The sequence below is a fragment of the Macrotis lagotis genome, chromosome 1 (genome assembly GCF_037893015.1).
Source record: "Macrotis lagotis isolate mMagLag1 chromosome 1, bilby.v1.9.chrom.fasta, whole genome shotgun sequence".
NCBI lineage: Eukaryota > Metazoa > Chordata > Mammalia > Peramelemorphia > Peramelidae > Macrotis > Macrotis lagotis.
In genome coordinates, this window is record NC_133658.1 from 687158738 (window position 1) to 687184544 (window position 25807).

Sequence of the window (25807 nt, forward strand, 5' to 3'; positions counted from 1 at the left end):
ACCATATATAGGTAGATTTTTTTCAATCCTAATCACAACCCCATGAAAGATTCTCATTTCACCCTTCAAGAAGCATGTCTTATAAGAGAAAATAAGTTAAATTACAGATTCTAACATAACTTTCATCCTTCACAAAGCTGCCAAAATAATCTTTCAAAGGAGAAGACAATTATCCAGTTTAAAAACCTTCAATAGTTCCTTGTTGCCTGTAGTGTTATATATATAAACTTCTTTGCCAGGTCTTAAAGTTCAGGGTTTTTTTTTTTTTCAATTATCAAGGGTTAATTTATTTTTTTCTCTTGCCTACCTCTCTCTACTCCCTCCCCACCACTCCCCTGTCCCCTCCCCCCACTGGCCAACTTCAAAAATTAATGAGCATTTCTCTAATTATTCATGATTTAGAATTTTTTCCCCATATGGTTATAGGCAGCTTGAATTTCTTCCCATGAGAATTGTCTGATCATTTTTTGTTGTTCAGTCATTTCAGTTACATCCAATTCTTCATGGCCCCATTTGAGTTATTTTGGGCAAAGATACTGGAGTGATTTGCCATTTCCTTCTCACAGATGAAGAAACAGGTAAACAGGGTTAAGGAACTTGCCCAGGTTCACACTGCAAGTGTCTGAAGTCAGATTTGGGTCTTCCTGTCTCCAGGTCAGAGCTCTATCACTGTACAATCTAGTTAATCTGTCTATTCATATGTTTTTAACTATTTATTGATTGGAGAATGACTCTCATAAATTTGGATAGTTTCTTATGTATCTGGAAAATGAGAACTCTATCAGAGAAACTTTTTTAAAAAAAATACCCCCCCCAAAAAAATAAATCTTTACTTTCTAAGTAAACTATAGTGGATTTGTTTGTGCAAGAACTTTTAAACTTTATACAGTAAAAATTGTCTACTTGATTTTCTAAGATCCTTTCTCTCCCTTGTTTGTCCAAGAACTCCCCTATCCATAAATCTGAAATGTTCATTTCTTCCTTCCTTGTTCATCTGACTTGTTTATGGTTTGGTCTTGGTGCTTATATTGTTAATGATCTGATGTGTTGGTCTAAACCTAATTTCTGTCAGATAGCTCTCAGGATTCCCAGTAGTTCTGGAGTCTTAAACCCTACTAGCTGAAGTTTGGGGGTATATTGAACTTTCAACTACTAGTTAATTTTCTTGCATGTTTTATGTACCTAATCTGTTCCACCAATTGTTCTATTTTTTTTTAACTAAAATAACAAAGTTATTTTGATGATTACTCCTTTAAAATCTAGTTTGAGATGTGGAGCTATCTTCCACTTTTTTCATCAATTTTCTTGAGATTCTCATCCTTTTGTTCCTTTACATGAATTTTTTTTTAGTTTTATAAAGTAATATTAATATTTTAATTGTCATGGTATTGGATAAGTTCATTTCATTAGATTGGTTCAGTCTACCTATGAGTATTTAATATTTTCTTAATTGTTTAGGTCTATATTTCTCTAAATATGTTTTGAACTCATAGTCATATAATTCTGTGGCTCATAGGAGGTAGATGCCCAACTATCTTATATATTCTGTAGGTTTTTGAAATGGAATTTCTCTTTCTCTCTTTTGCTACATTTTGTTGGCACTATATAGGAATTATTTGGGGGGGGGGTTATATCCTTAAACTTTACTGCTGTTATTAACTATTTTAATTTATTTTAGTTAAATCTCTAAGGTTCTCAAAGTATACCTTATCATATGTAAAAAGTAATAATATTGTTTTTCCTTTGCCTATGTTTATTCCTTCAATTTATTTTTTTGTCTTATTACTATAGCTATTATTTCAGTCCTATGTCAAACAGAAGTGGTGATAATGAACATCCTTGCTTCACTCCTAACCTAACTGGAAAGAACACTCCAGGGTGTCCCCATTAAATATGCTGACTCATGGTTTAAAAAATATGCTGTTTTTGTCAAATGATCAAGACTTCTATCTTGTCTCCCTTTATGACCCCTGAAGAAAGAAGGGCTCTAAAAAGATCCTTGTATCATCCTCACCTTCATCAGCATGTAAACAATACATCTTGATAAAGTTCCTTCCAATTATTCACATGTTCACTCACCTTTTTATGTTTCTCTTGATTTCTGCATTTATATTTCAAAGGTTTTATTAAGATCTGGTCTTTACATCAAAAATAGTTGGAAGCCCTCTATTTGATGAAAGTTAACTATTTTCACCTTATGGAATTATACAAAAATCTTTCTAGGCAAGTTATTCTTTTTTGTTTGTTCTTGGTCTTTAATCTTTTGTCTTTAGGGATATCATATTCTATACTCTCTACTTCTTTAGGATGGTAACTGCTAACCTGACTATAATCTGTGCATGAATTCTTTCTTTCTGAATATTTATAATTTTTTCTTATTTGAACCAAAATTTCCAGATTTTGGTTATGAGATTATACAAAGTTTTAATTTTAGGATTTCTTTCAGGAAGTGGTCACATTCTTCAGGTTTTAGATGATTTCCTAAATGTTTACAAAAAAGCTAGTCATTCCAAAGCATTACCATTTCATCCAGTCCAAATTCAATTTCAAAATTATTAGCCTAAAAAGAGAGCAAATTGTCAGACTTTTTCATATAAATTATTCATTCTGTCAATTACTCAAAGCAAATTAATCATCTAATTGGCTTTACCTGTTACTTATTACATTTTCTGAGCATGAGAATGAAAGTTAATTTTTAATACTGATTTGTTAAATATGATTTTAAAAGCAAAACTGGTAGGAGAAAATTATATAATACATGTCTAAATTGAACATACAATAAACTAATTTTGAGAAGCTCCCTATTGTACTGTTCCCTCCTTTTATTATCATCAGTAATTGAGAGTTGACTGCAGTGCTAAAAAAAAAAATCCTATAGTCTTAAAAATTTAATTGCTTCAAGTCTAAATGCCATAAATCACAGAGCCCAGTGTATCTTGTTTCACAATACTGATTGTAGCTTTTACTCAGTTCATTTTAGAGTACTACTTTCCAAGGGTAAAGGTGGAAAGGAACATTTACCCCAAGGTCATTTTTATCTATGCCATTAGGTTTCTCTCTACTTTCTCTAGGCCCCCCAAAATTGCCAAAGACATCAGAAAAAATAAAAATAACATCAATATGAGTGTCTCAAAACAGAAGGAAGTTAAGAATGGGAGTCAGACTAAGCTAGGATTAATACACAGACTGGCACATGTTATAAATCTCTTTTTTTTAGTTGGTTTTCTTTTTGCAAGGCAAATGGGGTTAAGTGGCTTGCCCAAGGCCACACAGCTAGGTAATTATTAAGCGTCTGAGACCGGATTTAAACCAGGTACTCCTGACTCCAGGGCCAGTGCTTTATCCACTGTGCCACCTAGCCACCCCTGTTATAAATCTTAAATACAAATCCAGTTGATATAGAAAGGAGGAATGTGGTTAGTATGAGTCTTTTTATTTTTGGTGGGGCAGTGGGGTTAAGTGATTTACCCAAGGTCCCACAGCTAGTAAGTGTCATGTGCCTGAGGTTGGACTTCAGGACCAGTGCTCTATCCACTAGGCAACCTAGCTGCAGCAGGACAAGTCTTTAAGGTAAACCTGAAGTCAACTTCAAGAGGATAATCTGGGATATACAGAACATCCATGACCTGAGTAAAGTTCAAGCATTGGCAATGAGCATGTAGCTTGATAAAGCCAAGACCTCAAATAAGGAGTTTAGGAGATATAACTTGAATATCAGAAAGAATATTTGTTGAAAGGTATCCACAGTCATAAGAAAAATTGCTCCAAATTATTACTGATTAGAGAAATGCAAATTAAAGCATCTCTGAGGTATCACCTCACACCTCTCAGACTGGCTAATATAACCAGAAAAGACAATGATCAGTGTTGGAAGGGATGTGGGAAATCTGAGACACTAATACATTGTTGGTGGAGTTGTGAACTCATCCAGCCTTTCTGGAGAGCAATTTAGAATTATGCCCAAAATGCAATAAAAATGTGCATACCCTTTGATCCAGCAATACCACTACTGGGTCTATATCCTGAAGAGAACATGAAAAAGAATAAAAACATCACTTATACAAAAGCATTCGTAGCATCTCTGTTTGTGGTGGCAAAGAACTGGAAATTGAGGGAATGGCCATCAATTGGGGAATGGCTGAACAAATTGCCATATGTGTATGTTATGGAACACTATTGTTCTATTAGAAACCAGGAGGGATAGAATTTCAGAGAAGCCTGGAAAGACTTGCATTAACTGATTTTGAGGGAGATGAGCAGAACCAGAAGAACATTATACACTCTAACAGCAACATGGGAGTGATGATCAATCTTGATGGACTTGCTCATTCCTTCAATGTAATAATCAGAGACAATTTTAGAGTATCTGCAAAGGAGATCTGTATCCAGAGAAAGAACTGTGGAGTTTAAACCAAGACCAAAGTCTATTACCTTCTATTTTTTTTAAAGTGTCTTATGAACTATATAATTTTGCTATCTCTAATATTTTATTTTCTACTCAAGGATATGATTTTTCTCTCAACGCATTCAATTTCAATCAATGTATACCATGGAAACAATGTAAAGACTATTAGACTACCTTCTGTGAGGGGAGGAAATTGTAAAATTCAAAACCTTACAAAAATTATAGGTAGAAACTACTATTGTATATAATTGGAAAATAAATAAAAGATTAATTTTAAAAAAAGAATATTTGTTGAATAACAATGGACACTCCATTGTACTTGAAGTTTAGTTTTACAAAGGGATCTTCAATTCATTGGTTTTCCTTGATCTTCAATGTAAATGGTGATCCTAATAGATAGCAATACCTGGTGTGGTTCAGATCAGTCTATTTTGTCTTCTACAGCTATCAGATCAAGATTTTAACAGCTATCACTCAGTTGGCATCCTCAACTCTCATTTGATGAGAAATATAGGATGATAGACTAGATGCAAAAATAAAAATAATACTCAAAAAAAAATGGACTTCAATTGGGCAGCTAGGTGGCGCAGTGGATAGAGCACCGGCCCTGGAGTCAGGAGTAGCTGAGTTCAAATTCGACCTCAGACACTTAATAATTGCCTAGCTATGTGACCTTGGGCAAATTACTTAATCCCATTGCCTTAAATAAATAATTTTTTAAATGAACTTCAAGAGTTGAGCTATGTGAAAAAAATGTTATATAAGAACTGAAGACAGAAGCAGCACTAGTTGTCTTGCTGATAATTAAAGTAAAGGATGCTAGATTTAGTGTCGGAGAGGACAACAGGTCTAACTCCATCATTTTATAGCTGAAGAAACAAAAGCACAAAGCAGGTGCGTGACTAGTTCAGGGTCACACAGGTAGAAATATCTCAACCCAGATCTTAATGACCAACCTTCTGTGCTGCACCTTTTCACTACCCTACTGGTTCCTTTCATGATGAACAGGCATACCTCAACTGAAGACCACAGCTTAATCCCAGTAACTGGTAGCAATAAGAACAGTCCTCTGGGGAGTGCATGTGGTGAGGAGTAGCCTACTGAAAAGGAGACCCAGAAAAGAAGTGGAATATAAGAAAACATCAGAGTCCTGGAGTGTGGGAAGTAAGAGTTGCCTTTCCATTTGTTTGTACTGGTTTCACATGTTCCCTATAGCCACACTCTCCTCCCTGCTTAACCCCCTCCATGCTTATCAGTATTCATTCTTGCTGTGTGTGTGTGTATGTGAGGAAGATAATGGGAAGCTCATGAGGGGGAAATGTTATGTTGTTTTTTTAATTCTATTATACCAACTGGATTTGCTTTGAATAATTGCATTTTATGGCTGTCTAGTAAAAGTAAGCAAATTTCTAGAATCTTCCTTTCTAGTCATAAATTCCTCTAATAAAATTTTTATTAATAATACATTTCAACTTAGTATGTACCATGTGCCCTTTGGATGTCCCTTAATTTTAATTCTTTGGAGGTCTATCATATTAAATGATCCTCAAGCACACAATAGCAGCTGAAGACCCTTGGATTTTTAAAAGGCAGAACTTTATTTCAGGGAGAAAGCTAGATTTATTGAAAAACTACATAATTTCTCAAATACAAACCAGTCTAGTTTCAATTCTGGACTCAGAATTGTCTGTAAGAATTGTCAGTAGGGGAGGCTAGGTGGCACAGTGGATAGAGCACTGGCCCTGGAGTCAGGAGTACCAGAGTTCAAATCCAACCTCAGGCACTTAATAATTACCTAGCCGTATGGCCTTGGACAAGCCACTTAACCCCATTGTCTTGCAAAAACCTAACAAAAAAACAAAGAATTGTCCATAAACCAGATCCAGTTCAAGATGTATAAATTGATAATAAAGCTCTATAGGTTGCTCATCTAAGTAAATATAAGTCCTGATAATATGCATTTTTCATCTACAAAGTGGGTAGTTGGAATTTATTATTATTATTATTATTATTATTATTATTATTTAACTAGATCACAGTTTAGGAAATTTACAATGTTCTGAGTCTTGAAACAATCAGCATAATATCAAAGAATAGGAACAACTGAGAAAACCTCATCATTTCTAGGGAACCCCTCTTTCATTTTGATTCTGCTTAGGCCATCTTCCATGATGATGGCAGATAATCTTTATTGAACATAATTCTCCATGGTTTATGCCTTGCCTGATATTTATAATTAGAACAAAGTTCTAATTGAACATAATTCTCTTTTGTTTTAAACTCTAGTAGTAGAAGTTAATGTTCTCAGTAACAAGACTACAAAAGGAAGTCACAAAGACCAATTTAAGGTGAAAACATCTCAAAGGAAAAAAGAAATTCATTGTTTAAAAACAGCATTACAAAAAATTGTGTTCAACAAAAAAGACCTCAAATTCTGAGTCAATATCCTTTTTATTTCAAAAACATTTTTCATAAGAAAATTCTAATATAGGGGTAGCTAGGTGGTGCCGTGGATAGAGCATGGGCCCTGGAGTCAGGAGTACCTGAGTTCAAATCCAGCCTCAGACACTTCATAATTACCTAGCTGTGTGGCCTTGGGCAAGCCACTTAACCCCATTTGCCTTGCAAAAACTAAAAAAAAAAAAAAAATCTAATATAATCAACAGAAGTCCTAGAACCTCATTTAAATGGATTTGACTTGTGAATAGTAATTGCTAATTGCTATTCCAGCTCCTTAAAGCTATAGCTGATAATGCTATAAAACATAACATTACATTTTAACATGACCAAGAGACTTTCAAACAACTTTTGGCTATTATAATTTAATGGTGGATTCCAATTCTATTATTAAATGAACCTTGAATTCATTTATCAAAGCATTCCCAAGTTACAGAATTCTAAGATAAATTTACAATGATCCCATTTGACCAAATAAGACTTTAGGAACAAATTAGATTGGTAATTTAAAAATAGAAAATGTAAAGGCTTAACAAATACATAAAGAATATAAAAGTGAATATAATATAGAATAATTATTTTAATGTTTCCATTAAAAAACTAGGGTTATAAATTTTGAATATTCATTTTAAATGTAAATCATCAAAATTTACCATTTAACTTTAGAGAAAGGAATCAGAAACAATAAAAACCAAGAAAAATGTCACCACTGGTAACATTTAATTTCTGTCAAGGCCTGAACATGGCTTTTCAATCAGAACAGTAACCTAATGAATTTACTATTTTCTGTGTTTATAGTCTTCATAAAGAATGGATGCACAAAGATGGGCTGTACCCTTGGAATTGGAAGATAAGGTAAAACATGATTTTTAAAAATGACCCTTGAAAAGAGACAGTTGTAAATGTACTGCTGATAAGACTAAGCTACTACTGGGATTCAGGATTTCTCTTAAAAAAGAAAGCATCAACTTGAGAGGTAAAAAAATATAACACACTTTAATATCTAAAAATGCAGCAGCTCTGTCATGGGGAAATAATAGACTTTTCAGTGATTGAAGGAATGTTTAAAAAGAAAAGTTTGTTTTAAATATAAATGGATAAAAGGATTTTGTATACCAAATGCAGTATCTTAGAAAGAAAAAATAACATGGGAAATGTAAATAACTCAAATAAATGTCATCACCCAGAATTTAAAAGGAAAATTATAATATGTATATATACATATATACACACACATAAATATATATATACTCACAAGCATAGATATAAAGGTAATCATATATGTACATACCCTCATAAGAAATGGCTAAATAAGACTAGTTTTGGATGGATGGAGCTTTAACAGGATTACTATGCCCCCATTATTCCTTGAGGAAAGGAGTTACTGACTTCAGATAAATTTTAAAATGGTTGGTTCTGACTACTAGCCAATTTGAAAAGTCTGTTAACAACCACCCATGTGGTATGGTAGGTCAACATAAGGCCAGAAGATTTTGTAGTTGATCCTGGAGAAGATAAGGAGCCACTGCAGTTTGTTAGGGGCAGGGAGTATCATAGTTGGACCAAAGCTTTAGGAAAATCACTTTGGTGACTGAATAGAGGATAGACTAGAGTGGGGAGAGACTTCAGGTAAGCAGCCCCACCCATCAGACACTATTGCATTATGCTAACTGCCTTTAATGAAGTTGAGCTAGATGATTTTTTCCAACTAAAAATCTATGATCCTATGGAATTCATAGTAACCCAAATTTCAAAACTTCAAAATCCCTAAGTAACCAATAAATATAAATCAAGACAATGAAAAATCAAGATACCCACTAAATTGTCAAAAATAGCCACTAAAGGCAAAGAATTAGAAATTGAGGGAATGCCCATCAATTGTGGAATGAGTGAACAAATTGTGCTATGCTCGAATACTATTGTGCTGTATTGTTCTGTAAAATCATGAGCAGGTGAATGTCAGAAAAAACCTGGAAAGGCTTACATAAACTGATGCTGAATGAAGTGAGCAGAATAAGGAGAAATTTCACAATGAATTCCAATGAATCCAGGGCCATCTCCAGTCATCCTGATCCATATCTTGACTCAGATGACTCCAGAGGAAAAAATGAGACTGGTGACTTTGCACAATCCCACCTCACTTAAATTCAATTCACTTGTATGTCATGTTTTCACCTCCCCAATGGCATGGTCCTCTTCAAGAACAAAGGAGAAACAACAAAAAGAAGCATTTTTAAATCTGACTTTTGAATTCCTTTTCCTCCCATTGCCTTTAATGATCCTTCATAAATTCATAAATGAGTTATGATTGGAAACTCCTTTTAATTTCTTTTGTTGTTGTCAGTCAATTTCAATCATATCTGACTCTTCATGACCCTATTTGAGGTTTTCTTGGGAAAGATCCTAGAATGGTTTGTCATTTCCTTTTCCAGTTCATTCTACAGATGAAGAAACTCAGGCAAACAAGATTAAGTGTCTTGCCAGGATCACATCTCCACTAAGTATCTGAGACTGGATTAAACTCAGGAATATGACTCTTCCTGACTCCAGGTTTGATGCTATATCCATTCTGCCACCTTTAACTTCTATCACATCCTAGATAGATAAATAGATAGATAGATAGATAGATAGATAGATAGATAGATAGATAGATAGATAGATAGATGATAGAGACAGAGACAGAGACAGAGACAGAGATAGAGATAGAGATAGAGATAGAGATAGAGATAGAGATAGAGATAGATATATACACCCTCTTATCCTAAGCAACTTTTGTTCAAGTTGTCTTAGAAATCTTCCTCTTGATGTCAACTCAATAAACTGAGGACCCTTCCCTCTAAATATCCTAACACTACTGCTTTATTATTACTGAAGCATGTGGCATTACTTGTTACCCTTTCTCTTATTATCCTGTCCATCTTTTACTCCTTACTTTCAATGTAATGCCAGCCAACTTCCATTTGTGGTCATTCAACTCTTATTATTTTTGTGTAAAATCTGTTCTTGGAAACGTAAAACAGTCTACCGAATGCCCACAGTGTTTCTTCCCATTGCCCTTTGAAAGATGTGTAATTTTGATTCCATAACAGGGTATTTATAGTCATATAGCATAATTAGGGAAAGACTGCTATTTAAAATATAGTTTTGTTCAGAGAGCAACTTGAGGTCATTAACAATGTTGCACAATTTCTCAAACACAATTCAACCTTCTTATTCCCATCCTTCCCCATTCAATTTTGGGTTTGGTTCGTTATCCATTAAAAATGTCTATCTGAGATATCTTCATAGGTATGTGCAGATCATAAGCTAGGTGTGCCATTATCATACTTCACCTACACTCTAAGTATGTGTGTATATGTTGTTTTTCTGTCTTGTCTGACTCTCCATGTTTCATGTGGGGTTTTCTTGGCAAAGAGTGGTTTGTCATTTGCTTCTTCAGCTCATTTTACAAATAAGGAACTAAGGCAAAAAGGATTAAGTGGCTTGCCCAGGATCAAACATCTAGAAAGTGTTGGAGACCAGATTTGAAATCAAGATGAGTCTTCCTGACTCATGGTGCCACCTAGCTGCCAGAAAAGGGGGGGATTTGTTCTAAGAAAAATAAATTTCTAAGCTGGCACAAAAATATTAGTTCTTTTTGAGGTGGAACCAAATGGGAATGAGAGGGTATCCAAAAATCAAGTGATAGCTGAAGTTATATTTTATAAAAGTGATGACATACTATTATGTTGAACTCTTATCAATGCAATGGCCAACCATGATTCCAGAAGACTAATAAAGACACATGTCGATATGGTGTTTGCTGCCCAACAACTCCAGGAAAAATGCCAGATACAGAACAGAGGTCTGTATACAACATCTGTAGATCTGACCAAGGCTTTTGATACTGTCAGTCATGAGGGCTTATGGAAAATTATGAGAAAATTTGGTTGCCTGGAGAAGTTCATCAGTATTATATGTACATCAATTCCACAATAGCATGCTTGCCCGGGTTCTGGATGGTGGACAATACTCTTGAGGTTTCCCAGTCACCAATGGAGTAAAACAAGGCTGTGTCCTTGCTCCCATGCCTTTTAACTTGGTGTTTTCTGCCATATTGTCAAATTCTTTCACTGAAGGTGAACACAGAATCAAGGTCAGTTAACACAATGATGATCAACTTGAAAAGGCTTCAAGTCAAGACCAAAGTGGAGGGAGTGCTGGTGCATGATCTTCTGTTTGCAGATGACTATGCACTCAATGCAGCCTCTGAAACTGAGATGCAACAAAGTATGGATTGATTCTCTGTTGTTTGTGCTAATTTTGGTCTAACAACACCAAGAAAACACAGCCAGCACCATACCATCCATAAGTGGAACATCCATTAAAGCAAACAGACAAGTTTGGAGTACTGTGAATGAGTTCACTTACCTTGGAAGTGTCCTTTCCAAGGAGGTACACATTGACAATAAGATTGATACTTGCCTTGTCAAAGCTAACTCAGTATTTGGGAGTCTCCAAAAGAAAGTGTGGAAGAGAAGAGGTATTAGACTGACTACCAGACTGAAGGTCTACAGTCGTTGTGCTGACCTCATTGCTATATGCCTGTGAAACCTGGACAGTCTACCAGCACCTTGTTGGGAAACTGAATCACTTCCATTTAAATTGTCTTAGGAAGATTCTGAAGATGACCTGGCAGGAAAAGATACCAAACACTGAGGTCCTCTCTCTAGATAAACTGCCTAGCATTCCAACATTACTACAGAAAGTGCAACTCCGATGGGCTGGGAACATTGTTAGAATGCCAGATGTACACTTGCCAAAAAAACAGTTTTATGGAGAACTCACACCGGGCAAGCACTCACAAGGGGGTCAAAAGAAGCAATACTGGGACACACTGAAGGTCTCATTGAAGAACTTAAGAACTGGTTGTACAGCATGGGAGACACTGGTACAGACCGCCCAGCATAGTGTTCTCACATCAGAAAGAGTGCTGTGCTTTATGAAGAAGGCAGAATTGAAGAAGCTCAAAAGAAATGTGACATAACATAAGTTTAGAGTAAGCAACCTGGGTGTTCATGGACTATTTATGTCTGACCTGTGGTAGAGCATCCAAGCTCGTATTGGTCTGATCAGCCACAGTCGGACTCACTGTTATTTATCTCAAATATATTGATGTTGTTTTGGTCTTCTTCAATAAAGAAGAACAAGAACCAAGAACCAACCACCTACCTCCTGATAAAGAGATAAAGGACTCAGAATGTGGAATAAAACAAAAAAACATTTTTTAAGTAGCTAATTAGAAAAGTGTTTCTGATGAACTATATAATTTGTAAGATGTTTTCTTTCTTCAGTTTGCAAATTGAGGGGTTGGGGGAGATGGAAGGATGACAAGGACAATTTGTGCTGATTAAAACAAAATATTTTTTAAAAATAAAGAAATAAGGAAACCAGAGAGTACTTGACCCCAGGGCATCTTGTTCCTTGGCATTCAAACCAAGCATAGCTACAGATAAAAAGTAGAGTTAAAAAAAAATGTGTTCCAATGGCACATTTCATTGTCAAAAATGTCAATCCCAAAGGTAAAGTAATATATGATATTTAAGAATTAGAGCTAGGATGTAGAATTTCAAAAAACACAACCATTTATTAAACCTTTGCAAAAGTAGTAACACAGTGATGATCAATTTGATGGGTGATGGGTCCTGGGAGAGATATAGTTTGGATAAAGTACATTTTTTCACAAAGTTTATATTCTAGAAGGGGCCAAGACAGATAAGTATAATATTCCATGATATATGATGAATACATTAGAGACTTCATAGAATCATAGATCTCAAAATGGAAGGTGTGATAATTTAAATAGTTCAACAGACATAGTTTCTGGGTAATTTAATTATTTCATTAATAAGGCTGGCATGTTATTAATAAGAAGTCATGTCACACTTGAATGCCAAAGACAATCATGGCAGCAGGTTCATGGCTTATGTGACCTTGAAAGAGGAGTGTTCCTCAGAGTGGCAACCAACTTTGATGGGTTAACAATTAACAAGAAAAATGAATATTATGATGGATCTATTCTAATGAACTTTGATTATCATTTATTTCTAAATTACCCCCAATCTAATCAAAGAATCTATCCCCACCCAGAACCTGATGAGAACCTATAGGATTAAATTCCGTGTAAGATTGGGTGGGGTCTGACCAAGATTGAGGAGAGTTAATTTAATTTCTTTCACAAAACTGAACTTTGAGATGAGGACTATAGAAAAAAGGGGAAACACTGAATCTCCCCAAATCATTGGTTATTAATAATCATTTCTCTCAAAGGGGTCATGAAAATCATCTAGTCCAAACACTTTATTTTACAGATGAAGAAATTGAGGCCCCAAAAGTTGACATTATAAACCCAGGATTATACAGAAAGTTAATCATAGAATCAGAATTTGAATCCAGGTCCCCTGACCCCAGAGGCAATGCCTGTTCTGTAGTAGCACAGCACCTTCTGGACTTTCACTTTTTGAGAATAAGGACTCTCTGAAGTCCAAGTAGGAAGATCATAGCTGACAATCAAGGAGCAAGGCTTGGTTTTGTGTTTTTTTCAGTCTGACTTTAAAGGATGGGTAGAAATTCAACAGATGAAGAAGGCTAGGTAGGATATCATGGCATGGGGAAGTGTGAGCAAAAAAAGAGAGGGAAGTGGCATGGCATTTTTTAATTCTAGAATAGGTCAGTCTGGTCAGAGGGTAGAATGCAGGATGAGGAGTAATACGAATTCAGGCCAGACTATTTTGTGACACCCAGAGTGAAGCATCTTTAATGTAAGGTCAAGCAGTATACCATGAATAAATCTATGGGCAAGGAAAGTTGCCTGGGCAGTGGTATGAATGACTGATTCAAGAGGGGTATGAGTAAAGGTGGGAAAACCTGGGAAGAGGCTTTTGCAAACCTGCATTAGGGTGGAAAGAGTGACACCTGAAGCTGGGGCAGATGTGAGAAATTTTGCATGAAATTCTTCATTGGTCAAAAGAGAGAACTAAAGCTAGGGGGAATAGGAGAGGGGAGAGGGAAGGGGGAGGGGAGAGGGGAGAGGGGAGAGTGAAGGGGAGAGGGGAGGGGAGAGGGGAGAGGGGAGAGGGGAGGGGAGAGGGGAGGGGAGAGGAGAATCGTGAAATAGTCAACCCAGAATGGAGAACATCCTCCACGGTGCAGAAAAGCCCCAAAAGACTATAGCATTTTCTCTGTGTTCTGCTTCAGTATCACTGGGTCAAAGGGTATGTACAGTATAACTATGTAGCTTTTGGGACATAGTTTCAGTTTATTTTCCAGAACGGGTAGACCAGTTTTCAGCTCTGCCAACAGTGCTTTTATATATGTGGTTTCCCAGAACCTTTTCAGCATTTTTTTTCTCTTTTTTTGGTCAGTTTTGTCAATGTATATAGTAGAATCTCAGAATTTCCCTAATTATTTGTGATCCAGAGCATCTTTTTTTTACATTGCTATCTTTGATTCCTCTTTCTGAAGATTATCTGTCAATATGCTTTGATCAATTATCAGTTAAGGACTTTTATCCTAATAAATTTTGACCAACTCCATAAATAGCTTAGAAATGATAATTTTATAAGAGAAACTTGCTGCAAAGACTTTCCCTTTTGTGTGCCTCTAATGGTAACTATAATAGAGAAGAGGTTTCCTACCATTGGGGCACAAATCTAACAGAACTGAAGTTGTTTGAATTCTAAAATGGATAACTAAAATAGTCGTTACAGGAAGCTTCATTGGTAGAGCATTGACAATTATTACAAATTGGTAGTGATTGTCAATAAAATCCAGAGATAGCAAAACCTATAAAAAGGAATAGGAAAGGTAAGAGAGGAATAATGGAAGAGGGGTACCACTTAGGAAAATAGGCAGTTCCTTTGGGATGGCAAAACTGATCCTTGAGCATCAGTCAAAGGTGGGAAACAACCATACTATTAAAGGACTGGCAGGTTGATTTATTATTTGAATGGGGATTTTGTAGGGACATTCAAGGATGTTCACTATCTCCCTGTGCAGGTAAACAAAGGCTCACCCAAAGCTCTGACTTTCATCATGGATGTGTGTGTCTCTGAGTCAGGTTAACTTGACTTGGAGCCCAATTTGCCTATCATGGAGTCCACTGTGTGGGTGGTTTCTCAGTTCCATCATCTTTTCGTTGTACTTCTAGCTGCTGTGCTCAACAGAGACCTTTCCTTTACTCCAGCTCCATGAAATGAACCTGGCGTTTTTGTTTCAGGTGCTGGAGGTAGCACTCACAAGATCAGGAGTTCCTGCCTCGGCAGCCTTGGATCCAGAACTGAAAGTTTGGTGGTGCAGTCATCTAGGCCACTATAGAAATCTTGAGAAGCCAAAGCACCTGAGATTGAGTCAGTAGAGGGTTTTCCATTTAGTACTATGACTGTGCTCTATGAGATCTAACTTAAGCTATGAATGACTCACCTTCCCTTCCCCAAAGAATCAGATGATACAAGGAGAAAGGGGGATTATGCCTCCCACATGTTGGGAGCAGTGTGTATATTTGTAATTATCTTTTGAAATAAATATTCTTTATAAAAGCTTTATTATGTTACACACAGTCAGGGAAGACCAAGACTTTGGGAAAAGGAATCAATGAGGTGTGCAGAGTGTAGAGGAATTCAGTAAGCTAGCTAGTAGGTTTCCACAGCAAATTAAAACTCTTTAACAAGTCCACCAAATGGAGTCTAAGAAGCATCAAAAGATCACACAGGGAAAAGAAAAAGAAACAAGCATTTCTACAGTGCCTGCCTGGTGCCAGGTACTGGGATAGTCGCTTTACACATATCATTTGATCGCCATAACAATACTGGAAGGTAGGGGGCTGTTATTATTATTCCCATTTTACAGATGAAGTAACTGAAGAACACAAAGGTTAAGTGACTTACCCAGAATCACACAGCTGAAAGTGTTGAGGCTGAATTTGAATTCAGGTTTTTCTGACCCAGGTGCTAGTGCTCTATCTACTGAATCACTAGCTGCCTCACACAATAATGCATATTTCCACTTAAAGTGCATCTCTTCTAATTTTAGTTGCTTTGGTTTTGTTTGTGCAAAACCTTTTAAATGTTATGTGTATTTTACCTTCTGTGATCCTCTCTAATTTTTGTGTGGTCATGAACATTCCCCTGTCCACAGATCTGGTAGGTAATTTCTTCCTTGCTGCTCTAATTTGTTTTATAATGTCACCCATCACGTCTTAGTTATTGACACTGAACTAACTGTGTGTGACCTTGGGTAAATTACTTAACCCTGATTGTCTCATATTCAGGGCTATCTCCAATCATCCTGATTCCTTTCTGACCACTGGACCCAGAGGACTCTGGAGAAGAAAGTGAGGCTGGTGACTTAGCACAACAACGCCTCACTCAAATCCATTCATGTGCTTGTCATGGCATCACCTCCCTGATGTCATGGCTGTTTTCGAGAATAAAGAACAAAGCATCATCTTTTTGGAGCTTATTTTGGTATATTGGGTAAGAATCTGCCACATTGCTTTCCAATATTCCCAGTTTGTGTCAAAAACTAAGTTTTTTCTTCCACAGACTGAAATCTTTGATTTATCAAACATCACGGTGTTCGTTTTCTTCTACATATCGTGTACCTGATTTGTCCCTTTGTTCAACCTCTCCACTTCTTAGTACCCAATTGTTTTGATGATTACTGCTTTGTGGTACAGTTTGAAATCTAGTACAGTTTAGTCCCTCTTCTTTCCCATTTTCTTCCATAAATTCTTTTGAGATTCTTGACCTTTTGTTCTTCCAGCTGAATTTTGTTATTTTACTAGCTCTATGAAGTAATTGTTTAGTAGTTTGATTGCTATGATGCTGAATAAGTAAATTAATTTAGATAGTACTCTCATCTTTATTAGATTGGCTCAGGCTACTACAAGCAATTAAAATTTAGATGTTTGTTATTCATTCTTTGTTCTGGAAGAGGACCAATGACATTAGGACTTGCAAGCGAATTGAATTTAAGTGAAGCATAGTTGTTCTAAGTCATCAGTCTTGCTCTCTCCTCCAGAGTCTATTTCAATCTACCTTTATTTATGTAAAGAGTGTTTTTTAATGTTGGGCTCATATAGTTCCTATTTGTTGGCAAGTAGACTGAAGTGTTTCATGTATTCTGTAGTTATTTTAAATGGAATTTCTATTTCTATCACTTTCTGCTAGATTTTGTAGACAATCAGAAATGCTGATGATATAGATGAATTTATTTGATATCCTACAACTTTTTATTTTTGTCAGTAGGGGTGGCTAGGTGGCACAGTGGATAGAGCACTAGCCCTGGATTCAGGAGTACCTGAGTTTAAATCTGGCCTCAGACACTTAATAATTACCTAGTTGTGTGGCCATAGGCAAGCCACTTAACCCCATTGCCTTGCAAAAAAAAAAAAAAAAGGTTTTCTGCATTTAATGATGTAATCCTATTCTTAAACCTAGTCAATTATGTTTCTAGTTTTCCTCGTGTTGAACCATCCCTCAATTCCTGGCACAAATACAACATGATCATAGTGTAGGGGCACCTAGGTAATACAGTGAATAGAGTGCTGGGTTTAGAATCAGATTCTTCTTGAGTTCAAATCTAGTCTCAAACACTTAATAGCTGTGTGACCCTGGACAAGTCACTTAACATGTTTTTCCTCATTTATAAAATGAGCTAGAGAAGGAGATGGAAAATTATTCCAGTATCTTTGTCAAGAAGAACCCAAATGGGATCAACAAAGAATCAGATACAACTAAACAAGAAGTGCTAGTATACAATTTTTGTGATATGCTGTTTAGTCTCTTCGCTAATATTTTAAATTTTTGCATCAGTGTTCATCAGAAATATTTTTCTTGCTCTACTTTGAGTTTCTTTGCTTAGATATAAAGATGACATTTGTATATAGAAGGAATTAATAGGTCTTGTTTTCCTATGGGATTTTTTTTAGATAGTTTATCTAATATTATATATTTTTTCCTTTGCGAGTTCATTTATGGTTAATTCAATTTCTTCTTCTAAAACTGACTTATTTAATGTCTTCTACTTCTTATTCTGTTAATCTGAATATTTAGTAATTTTGTAAATATTCATCTATTTCATTGATTGTCAGTTTTATTGGTATAAAATTGGGCAAAATGGTACCTAAATTTTTTTTATTCTTCATTGATTGTGAATGAACTTTTTTCATTTTGGATACTGGTGATTTAGTTTTCCTTTCTTTAAGCTAGCTATTGATTTATACCTCTTCCTCAGTTTCATTTTACAGAATCCCTCATTTCCTTCAAGACTTTTGATTTTGCTTTGATCCAATTGTGTCTTCTGTCTGATTGTTAAAAGTTAACACATCTCTGGGATTGAGAACTATGTTTTGAATGAATACAGACCTAAAGAGTCCCTTAAACCTAGGATAATTTTTCTGGCTGACTAACCTGCAAGAAAAAGAGTGCTACAATTGCTACCTGTAAAAATATAAACAAGAGTACTTGCTAAGTGATTAGATATGAGGTAAGATAGAAGAAAAAGTATCATTGATATAAATCATAATATCTAGAGTAATAGATTTAGAAGGAAACTAATAATTTTTATTGGGACATAGTGACTTTGAGTTAACAGTAGAGCAGTTAGGTGATGTCCTATAAGTAGTTGAAGGCAAGAGTTTAGAATTCAGAAGAGAAATCAGGACTGGAAATATAGATTTAGGAGTCATCTGTATAGAGATGGCAGCTGAAACCATTGAAGTGAATGAAATTGTCACAGAGAAAAGAGAAAGGGAGCAAAAAGATCCTTGAGACATTTTAAGGATTCAACAGGAGCATGGAAAACCAACAGAGACAGGAGTGTTAGTTTGACTGAGCCAGAGAGTATGATGTTTTAGGAGCTAAAAACAGTAGAAAATGGTCAACAATGTTAAGAGTTGGCAGAAGTCACAGAAAATGAAGTCAGCCACAAATAACTTTTTCAAGAAGTTGAGCAGTAAAGAGGAGGAAAAAGGGATTATGGTGTCTGAGTGAGGAAAATGAGTAAATATGAGACTTGAGCCTTTGTAGGCAAATGGAAAGGAGGCAGGGGAGAATGGGAGCCTGACTTATGCCTAAGAGACATAGTGGTATTACCCAGTGACATCACACAGTTGTATTTCCCCACAACTAGACATGCACTGCCCTCCCTTCAGACAGGCCATGAGGCCACTCAAGCTAAGTTTAATGCGAAGAACCTGGAAATTTGGTCTGGTTTATTCTAGATCAAATGTGACTGGCTAAAAAGGACATTTGTTTCTAGGGAAACAAACATTATTAATCTGCTACTTTTAGGCTCAGTGGATAGAGTTTGGGGCCTAGAGTCAGGAAGATTCCTCTTCACTAGTTCAAATCTGGTCTAAGATACCTACAAGTTATATGAACCTTGGTAAATCATTTGACCCTGTTGCTCATCTGTTAAATGAGCTAGAGAAAGAAATGGAAAATTACTCCAGTATCTTTGTCAAGAAAACCCAAATGGGGTCATGAAGAATGAGACACAACTCAAAACTAACTAAACAGCAGAACTTCAGGCTAAAATATTTGAAGAAAATGTTTTAATTCTCTTTCTTGAAGATACGTAAATTACAAATCCAGAAACTAGGTTGAAGATCAGTTATGATTAACTATCACTCAATTCACAACAAGAGTATGTGACAGAAATTGGAGAGATAATCAAGTCTAAATCCTAGAAATTAAGTCTATAAATCAAGTCTATTTAAATCAACAATTTATTAAGCATTTACTGAATTTCAGCCACTATGCTAAGCTGTAGGGATACAAAGAAAGATAAAAACAGTCCCTGCCCTCAAAGAATTCCTCTAATGAAGGAGAAAAGATTTAAACAACTACATACACATGAAATAAAAATACAGGATAAATTGGAGTTCATCTCAGATGTGTAAGTGTTGACATTGAGAAGGAACAGTGCTTTCTGTATAAGGCAGAATTTGAGCTAAACTTGAAGACAACCAAAGGTGGGAGTATTGGAGGAATAAGGAACAATCAGTAAAAATTCATGGCATCAGGAAATGTACTGTTATGTTTGAGGAATTGCAAGGGGGTCAGTGTGGCTGGATCATTAAGTGTAAAAAGATTGGAAAGTTAGAAATAGTTCAGATTAAGAAAGGTTTTTGATAGCCCACAGAAGATTTTATATTTAATACTGGAAATGATAGAGAGCCACTGGAGCATGATCAGCCATATGTTTTAGGATGTTCACTTTGATAGTAGAATGGAGGTATGGATAATAATGAGGAAAATTGAAGCTGGGAAGACACCAGAAGAGCATTATAATAGTCTAGGCATAAGGTGATCAGGTCCTATACCAGGGTGGCACCAGTGTCATAGAAGAAAAGGATTTGTCTAGGAGATAATGTTGAAAACATTGAATCACCTAGGCAGTAAATTAGATTTGAAGAGTGTGAAAGTGAGAAGTCAAGGTTGACATCTAAGTTGTAAGTCTAGATGACTGAGAGAATGGTGGCCCTTGATAGTAGAAAAGAGAAGTTAGGAAGAGAGGAAGCTTTGGAAGAGGAGAAAGATAAGCTCTGGATAGCATGAGTTTAAAATGTCTATGGGATGTTCAGTTTTAGACATCCAATACAGGCAGCTGGAGATAGGAGATCAAAGGTCAGGAAAGAGATTAGGAAAGAGATCAATAGATCTGAGAATTATCTGCATAGAGATGATAATTGAATTCATAAGAGTTAAGATCACCAACAGTATAGAAGGAGAAGAAAAAAGAACCTAGGGCAGAGTTTGGGGGGCACTGAGTAAGTGATGATGACCTGATGATCCACAAAAAGAGATTGAAAAAGAGCAGTTAGGAGATTGGAGTGACACAAAAACACAGAAGAGGGATTTTCAGGAGGAAAATGATCAAGAATGTCAAAGGCTGTAAAGAGGTCTAGAAGGATGAGGATTGAGAAAAATCAATTGGATTTGCTAATTAAGTGATCACTGACAACTTTGGAAAGTGAAGTTTCAGCTGAATAATGAAGTGGGAAGCCAGACGGCATAATGATTAGAAGAGAGAAAAGAGGAAGTGGCAACACCAGCTGTAGATTTAACAATGGAATGGATATGAATTTGTAGATAGGGAAGAAGTCAGGAGAAAGAGACTGGAGAGAGAGAGGGGGAATGACATAAAGGGCAAGGAGAAGTCAGGCTGGAAAGAGATCAACAGTGCAACATATGAAATGAGTGAAGAGATACTGGGGAAAGACAAATCCAAGCTCTGCAATTTACTTTCTTTTTTTTTCTTTTTTTTTTTTAGGTTTTTGCAAGGCAAATGGAGTTAAGTGGCTTGCCCAAGGCCACACAGCTAGGTAATTATTAAGTGTCTGAGACCAGATTTGAACCCAGGTACTGCTGACTCCAAGGCCGGTGCTTTATCCACTAGCCACCTAGCCGCCCCTGCAATTTACTTTCAAATGCCTCTTCAGGCTCTAGTGCCTATTTGAACAAAAAGAATAATTAATACTGACTAGGATTATAAAACTTATTAGAAATGCTTAATTTCAACAACTTTGACAGGCCTTTCAATAAACTCTGATTCCCCACTTACTTGGGTTAGGATAAAATATAAACTCCTGGCTGGCATTTAAAGCCCTTCACACCTGGGCATTGACCTACCTTTTTCTAATTATTATATGCTGTTCCCACTTCATGTGTTCTTTGATCACTAAAGGAACTTGTTGCTTACAAAAGACTCATCATCTCCAGTCTAAATGCCTTTGCACAACTATCACTAAAGCTTGAAATGCATTCCCTTCATCCCTAGTTTCTTTCAAAGTTCATTTCAAGTGGCACCTTCTAGATAAGGCCTTTACTGGTTTCCCCTTCTCTTGGTACCTCACCACCAAATAGTTAACCTAATGTTTTTTAATATGTGTACATATACATATGTGTATATATATATATATATATATATATATATATATATATATATCTCCCTAGAGAATGTAATAAATTCTACTTCATCTGTGTCTTTAGCACCTATCATACATAGTTCTTGGCACATTATAGTTTCTTTAAAAATGCTCATTAATTGATAAACAAAAATTCAATTAATACATAATAACTCATCAATAATTAGTGATATTTTGTTCTTCTTTCTCAAAGAAGGTGCTATCAGGAAGGTGAAGCCATGACAGCAAATGAATTGGATCTGAGTGAGGGGTTGCTGAGATACCAACCTCACTTTCTCTTCCATAGTCACTTAGGTCCAGTACTCAGACACATTTCAGGGTTAAGTGACTTGCTCAAGGTCACCTAACTAGTAAGTGTCAAGTGTCATAGGCTAGATTTGAACATAGGTCCTCCTGACTCCAGGGCTGGAGCTCTTTATCCATTGCACCACCTAGTAATCTTTTGCTGTGCCACATAAGGGAAGTTTATGTTGGAATGAGTAACATCCATTTCAGTTTTCTTTTACAGCCAGGAAAAGTGATTTTTCCTTCTTGACAAATAGGGACATGGAAGTCTAAAACCTAGGGAAATTACGGACCAAAAATGACTTTTTTCCAAAGTAGAAGTTATTTAGTGGCAGAGCCAGAACTAAAATGTAAGTCTTCTAACTTCCAATCCAGTGGCTTTTTTACTTTTGAAACCTAAGGACACATTTCTGTGGCCTGAGATTTCATCTGAGAAAAATGATTTGCTGAAGCTCACCAAAGACTTTCATGCACAATCACTACTAAGTTACCCAGCTTAACCTCATTCTTTATTCTTCCAGTTACCTAAGTACCTGAGCTCCAGCAAACTTTGGCTGTCATCCAGCCTAGTCCCTTTATTTTGCTGATGAGGAAGGTGAGGTCCAAAAAGGCAAAGTGTCTTTCTCAAGGTTACAGACCTAAGTAGTTGCACTGAGACTATAGAAGCCAGAGGTTTCAAGACAGCCAAACCTCCAGCTTCTTGTACCCAGACTTCCTAAGTGCCCCACCCTAGATGCAGAGCAATTTTCTAGGCATTTAAAAAAGACAGGAATCAACCTTGATTCCCTCATCAGTGCAACAGCCAGGGACAATTTTGAGCTGTCTGCAGTGGAGAATACCGTCTGTATCCAGGGAAAGAACTGTGAAATTTGAACAAAGAACAAGGATTATTACCTTTAGGGGGAAAAAAACTGATATATATTGTCTGATCTTATCTCTTATACTTCTTGTTTCTTCCTTAAGGATATGATTTCTCTCTCATTCCATTCAATTTGGATCAATGTATACCATGGAAACAATGTAAAGAGTGGCAAATTGCCTTCTGTGGGGGGAGGGAAGTAAGATGGGGGGAATTGTAAAACTCAAAATACAATCTTTAAAAAATAAAAATAAAAAAGGTATGAAGGGCCAATTAGGTGGCGCAGTGGATAGAGCACCGGCCCTGGAGTCAGGAGGACCTGAGTTCAAATCCGACCTCAAACACTTAATAATTACCTAGTTGTGTGGCCTTGGGCAAGTCACTTAACCCCATTGCCTTGCAAAAAAAAAACTAAAAAAAAGAAGGGAAAAAAAAAGACATGAAAACCATTTCTCTAAGAGTTCTTAACTGTGACTTCATTCACTGCATATGAAAGTATTTGTCCGCCCTTGAGGGCAGTTCCTGGCCCGCGAATACTCAGCTTTCACCCATCCTGGAGCTGGAGCCCCAAAGTTCTCTAAATATGTTCCTCAAGAGGAAATAAAAGGTCCTGATTTAAAAAAAAAAAAACTTGGAAAATGCAAAAAGCTGAATCCTTAAAAATCTGTAATGGGGATGGGGTGAAGGTGGATCCTCTGCGAGCCTCCCTTGCCTCCCCCTCGTACTTGGTCCCGGCCGCCCGGTTGTCCTTCCAGTTAGTTACTAATAAAGTTGCTACAAAGTGACCTTGAGCGTCTCTTTCCCCACACCCCCCACTCCGACTCCCCCGCCCTCTGCGCGGCCCCCTCCGCCTCCTCCATCCGGGTGCTGGGCCCGGGATAAGAGGCCGACTGCGCCTGCGCGTGCAGCCCCACTCGCTTCGACCTCTGCCGCCGCGGACGCCCGAGAGAGGTGAGTCCTGAGCGCGCCGGGCCCAGGCCGCCGCCTCATTCATTCGGGCCGCGTCCCGCGCCGGGCGCAGCGCGGCCAGGAGCAGGGCTCCGCGGCCGTGGGCCCCGGGTGCTGGGGGGGTCGGGGGCCCAGCCGCGAGGGCGCGTCTGACCTTGTTCCCCTCCGCCCGCAGAGAGAAGAGGAGCCGCAGGGAGCCGAGCCCGCGCCGCCCGCCGCGTCCCGTCTTCCGCCCGCGCTCGCCCCGAAGATGTTCGCCTGCGCCAAGCTCGCCTGCTCCCCCGCCCTGGTGAGTGGCCGGGCCCGGGGCCGCGCGGGGCCCCTGCGGGCTCGGGCGCCCTCCACAGCCCCGGCCCCGGGAGGCCAGGAGGCCGCGGGGCCTAGCTGTCAGGCCTCAGCCCGAGTGGAGGTCAAAGCCCGCGGCCCGGGGGCGCGGCCCGGCCCGGCCCCAGCGGGGGCCTCCTGGGGCTCTGCCCCGAGCGCGGGCGGGGGGCGGGGGCGCGGGGCCCGATGGCCGCCGCTCGGGGGGCTCCATGCTGGAGGTCACACGCGCCCGCAGCCGCGCAGGGAGGGGCTGGGGCTCCCCCGGGGGCGAGGGGGCGCCGCTGGGGAGCCGGGCAAGGCTCTGCTAGGACCCGGGTGACCTTAGGCCAGGGGAAAGCCAAGGGCACAGGCCGGAAGGAGAGCCCGGGCCTCGGCTGCAGCAGTGACTCCCGGGCCTTGGGAGGCCACGAGTACTAATGCTCCTGGAGTCACTAAGGTCAGTGTTGTACCGAGACTTTGGAAGAGGAGATTGCAATTAATCTAGTAATGCCCAACTCTTTTATTTTTAAATGATTTTTGTTTAAAAAATTCAAGTACTAAACACGGTAGAATGTTTGAATGGCAAGTATGGGTTTCAAAGATAACCAAGGTCCAACAAGCTTTTCTTGTAGCTAATAAAGCTGTTAATTTCAGTAGATTTTAGATTCACCAAACATTGCATCATTGCATTTATGGGGTAAAATGCTAGAAATCGTTTATAGTGTTACAGTATTAAAATTTAAAAATTTTGAATTAGATCATTGTGTTATTTTTGGAAAATCTGACCTATAATGTGGAATGTCCCCTAAAAGACCTCCAAGTCAAAAAATATAACTAGCAATTCTTTCCTTTTCCTAATCTGAAGAATTTCCCTATCAGTTTGGGGTTTTGGTTTTTTTTTAGTTTTTTTTTTTGCAAGGCAAATGGAAGTTAAGTGGCTTGCCCAAGGCCACACAGCTTCTTAAGTGTCTGAGGTCAGATTTGAACTCAGGTACTTCTGACTGCACTGCACCACCTAGCCACCCCCTAATCAGTTTTTAATCATTGCAGTTACACAGAACACAACACCTATCTACTTAATATTTGGGGACTTAATTTATTTTTTCTTTTATCAGATCCGTGCTGGATCCAGAATTGCATACAGACCAATTTCTGCAGCAGTGTTGTCTCGACCAGAAGTCAGGACTGGAGAGGTAATTGATTATAAGAGGACTCTTATCAAACCAATAATGATTCTTAGTTGTTTTATATTTGTTGTAGTTTACATCCTTTCACAGGGATAAAATAAGGAATAAGCAGATAGATAGATAGATAGATAGATAGAGATTGAGCCATCTGAGAAGTAGCCTTGCATTCAACACAAGATTACATATTTGGAGTTAGAAGGGAATTTAGAGATCTTCTAGTATTCTGGATTAGCTCCTTATTTTACATATGAGGAAACTGAGATCTAGAGAGGTTAAGTGATAAGCAGATTTGGGATTTAAACCTAGGCTCAGACTCCAAACATTGTGCACTGCCTGCTTACTTAAACAAAACTATAGCAGAACAGAGCAATAGTTTGACAGTTTAACATTTA

At 37.7% G+C, this 25807-nt stretch overlaps 1 protein-coding gene across 3 annotated transcripts in view; it reads left to right on the forward strand.

Moving 5' to 3' along the window:
- The window catches only part of ATP5MC3 (ATP synthase membrane subunit c locus 3), a 100559-nt gene that overhangs the window by 72782 nt on the left and 1970 nt on the right, over positions 1-25807 (forward strand). For 2 of the 3 annotated variants that reach the window (XM_074215666.1, XM_074215667.1), the window contains 3 exons: positions 7661-7717; positions 24101-24214; positions 25344-25421. In XM_074215666.1, the coding sequence (XP_074071767.1) occupies positions 7673-7717; positions 24101-24214; positions 25344-25421 (237 nt within the window). In that variant the 5' untranslated portion in view covers positions 7661-7672. Of the gene's footprint in view, positions 1-7660; positions 7718-23833; positions 23929-24100; positions 24215-25343; positions 25422-25807 lie in introns of those variants that run through there. The other variant, XM_074215668.1, reaches the window with a different exon arrangement.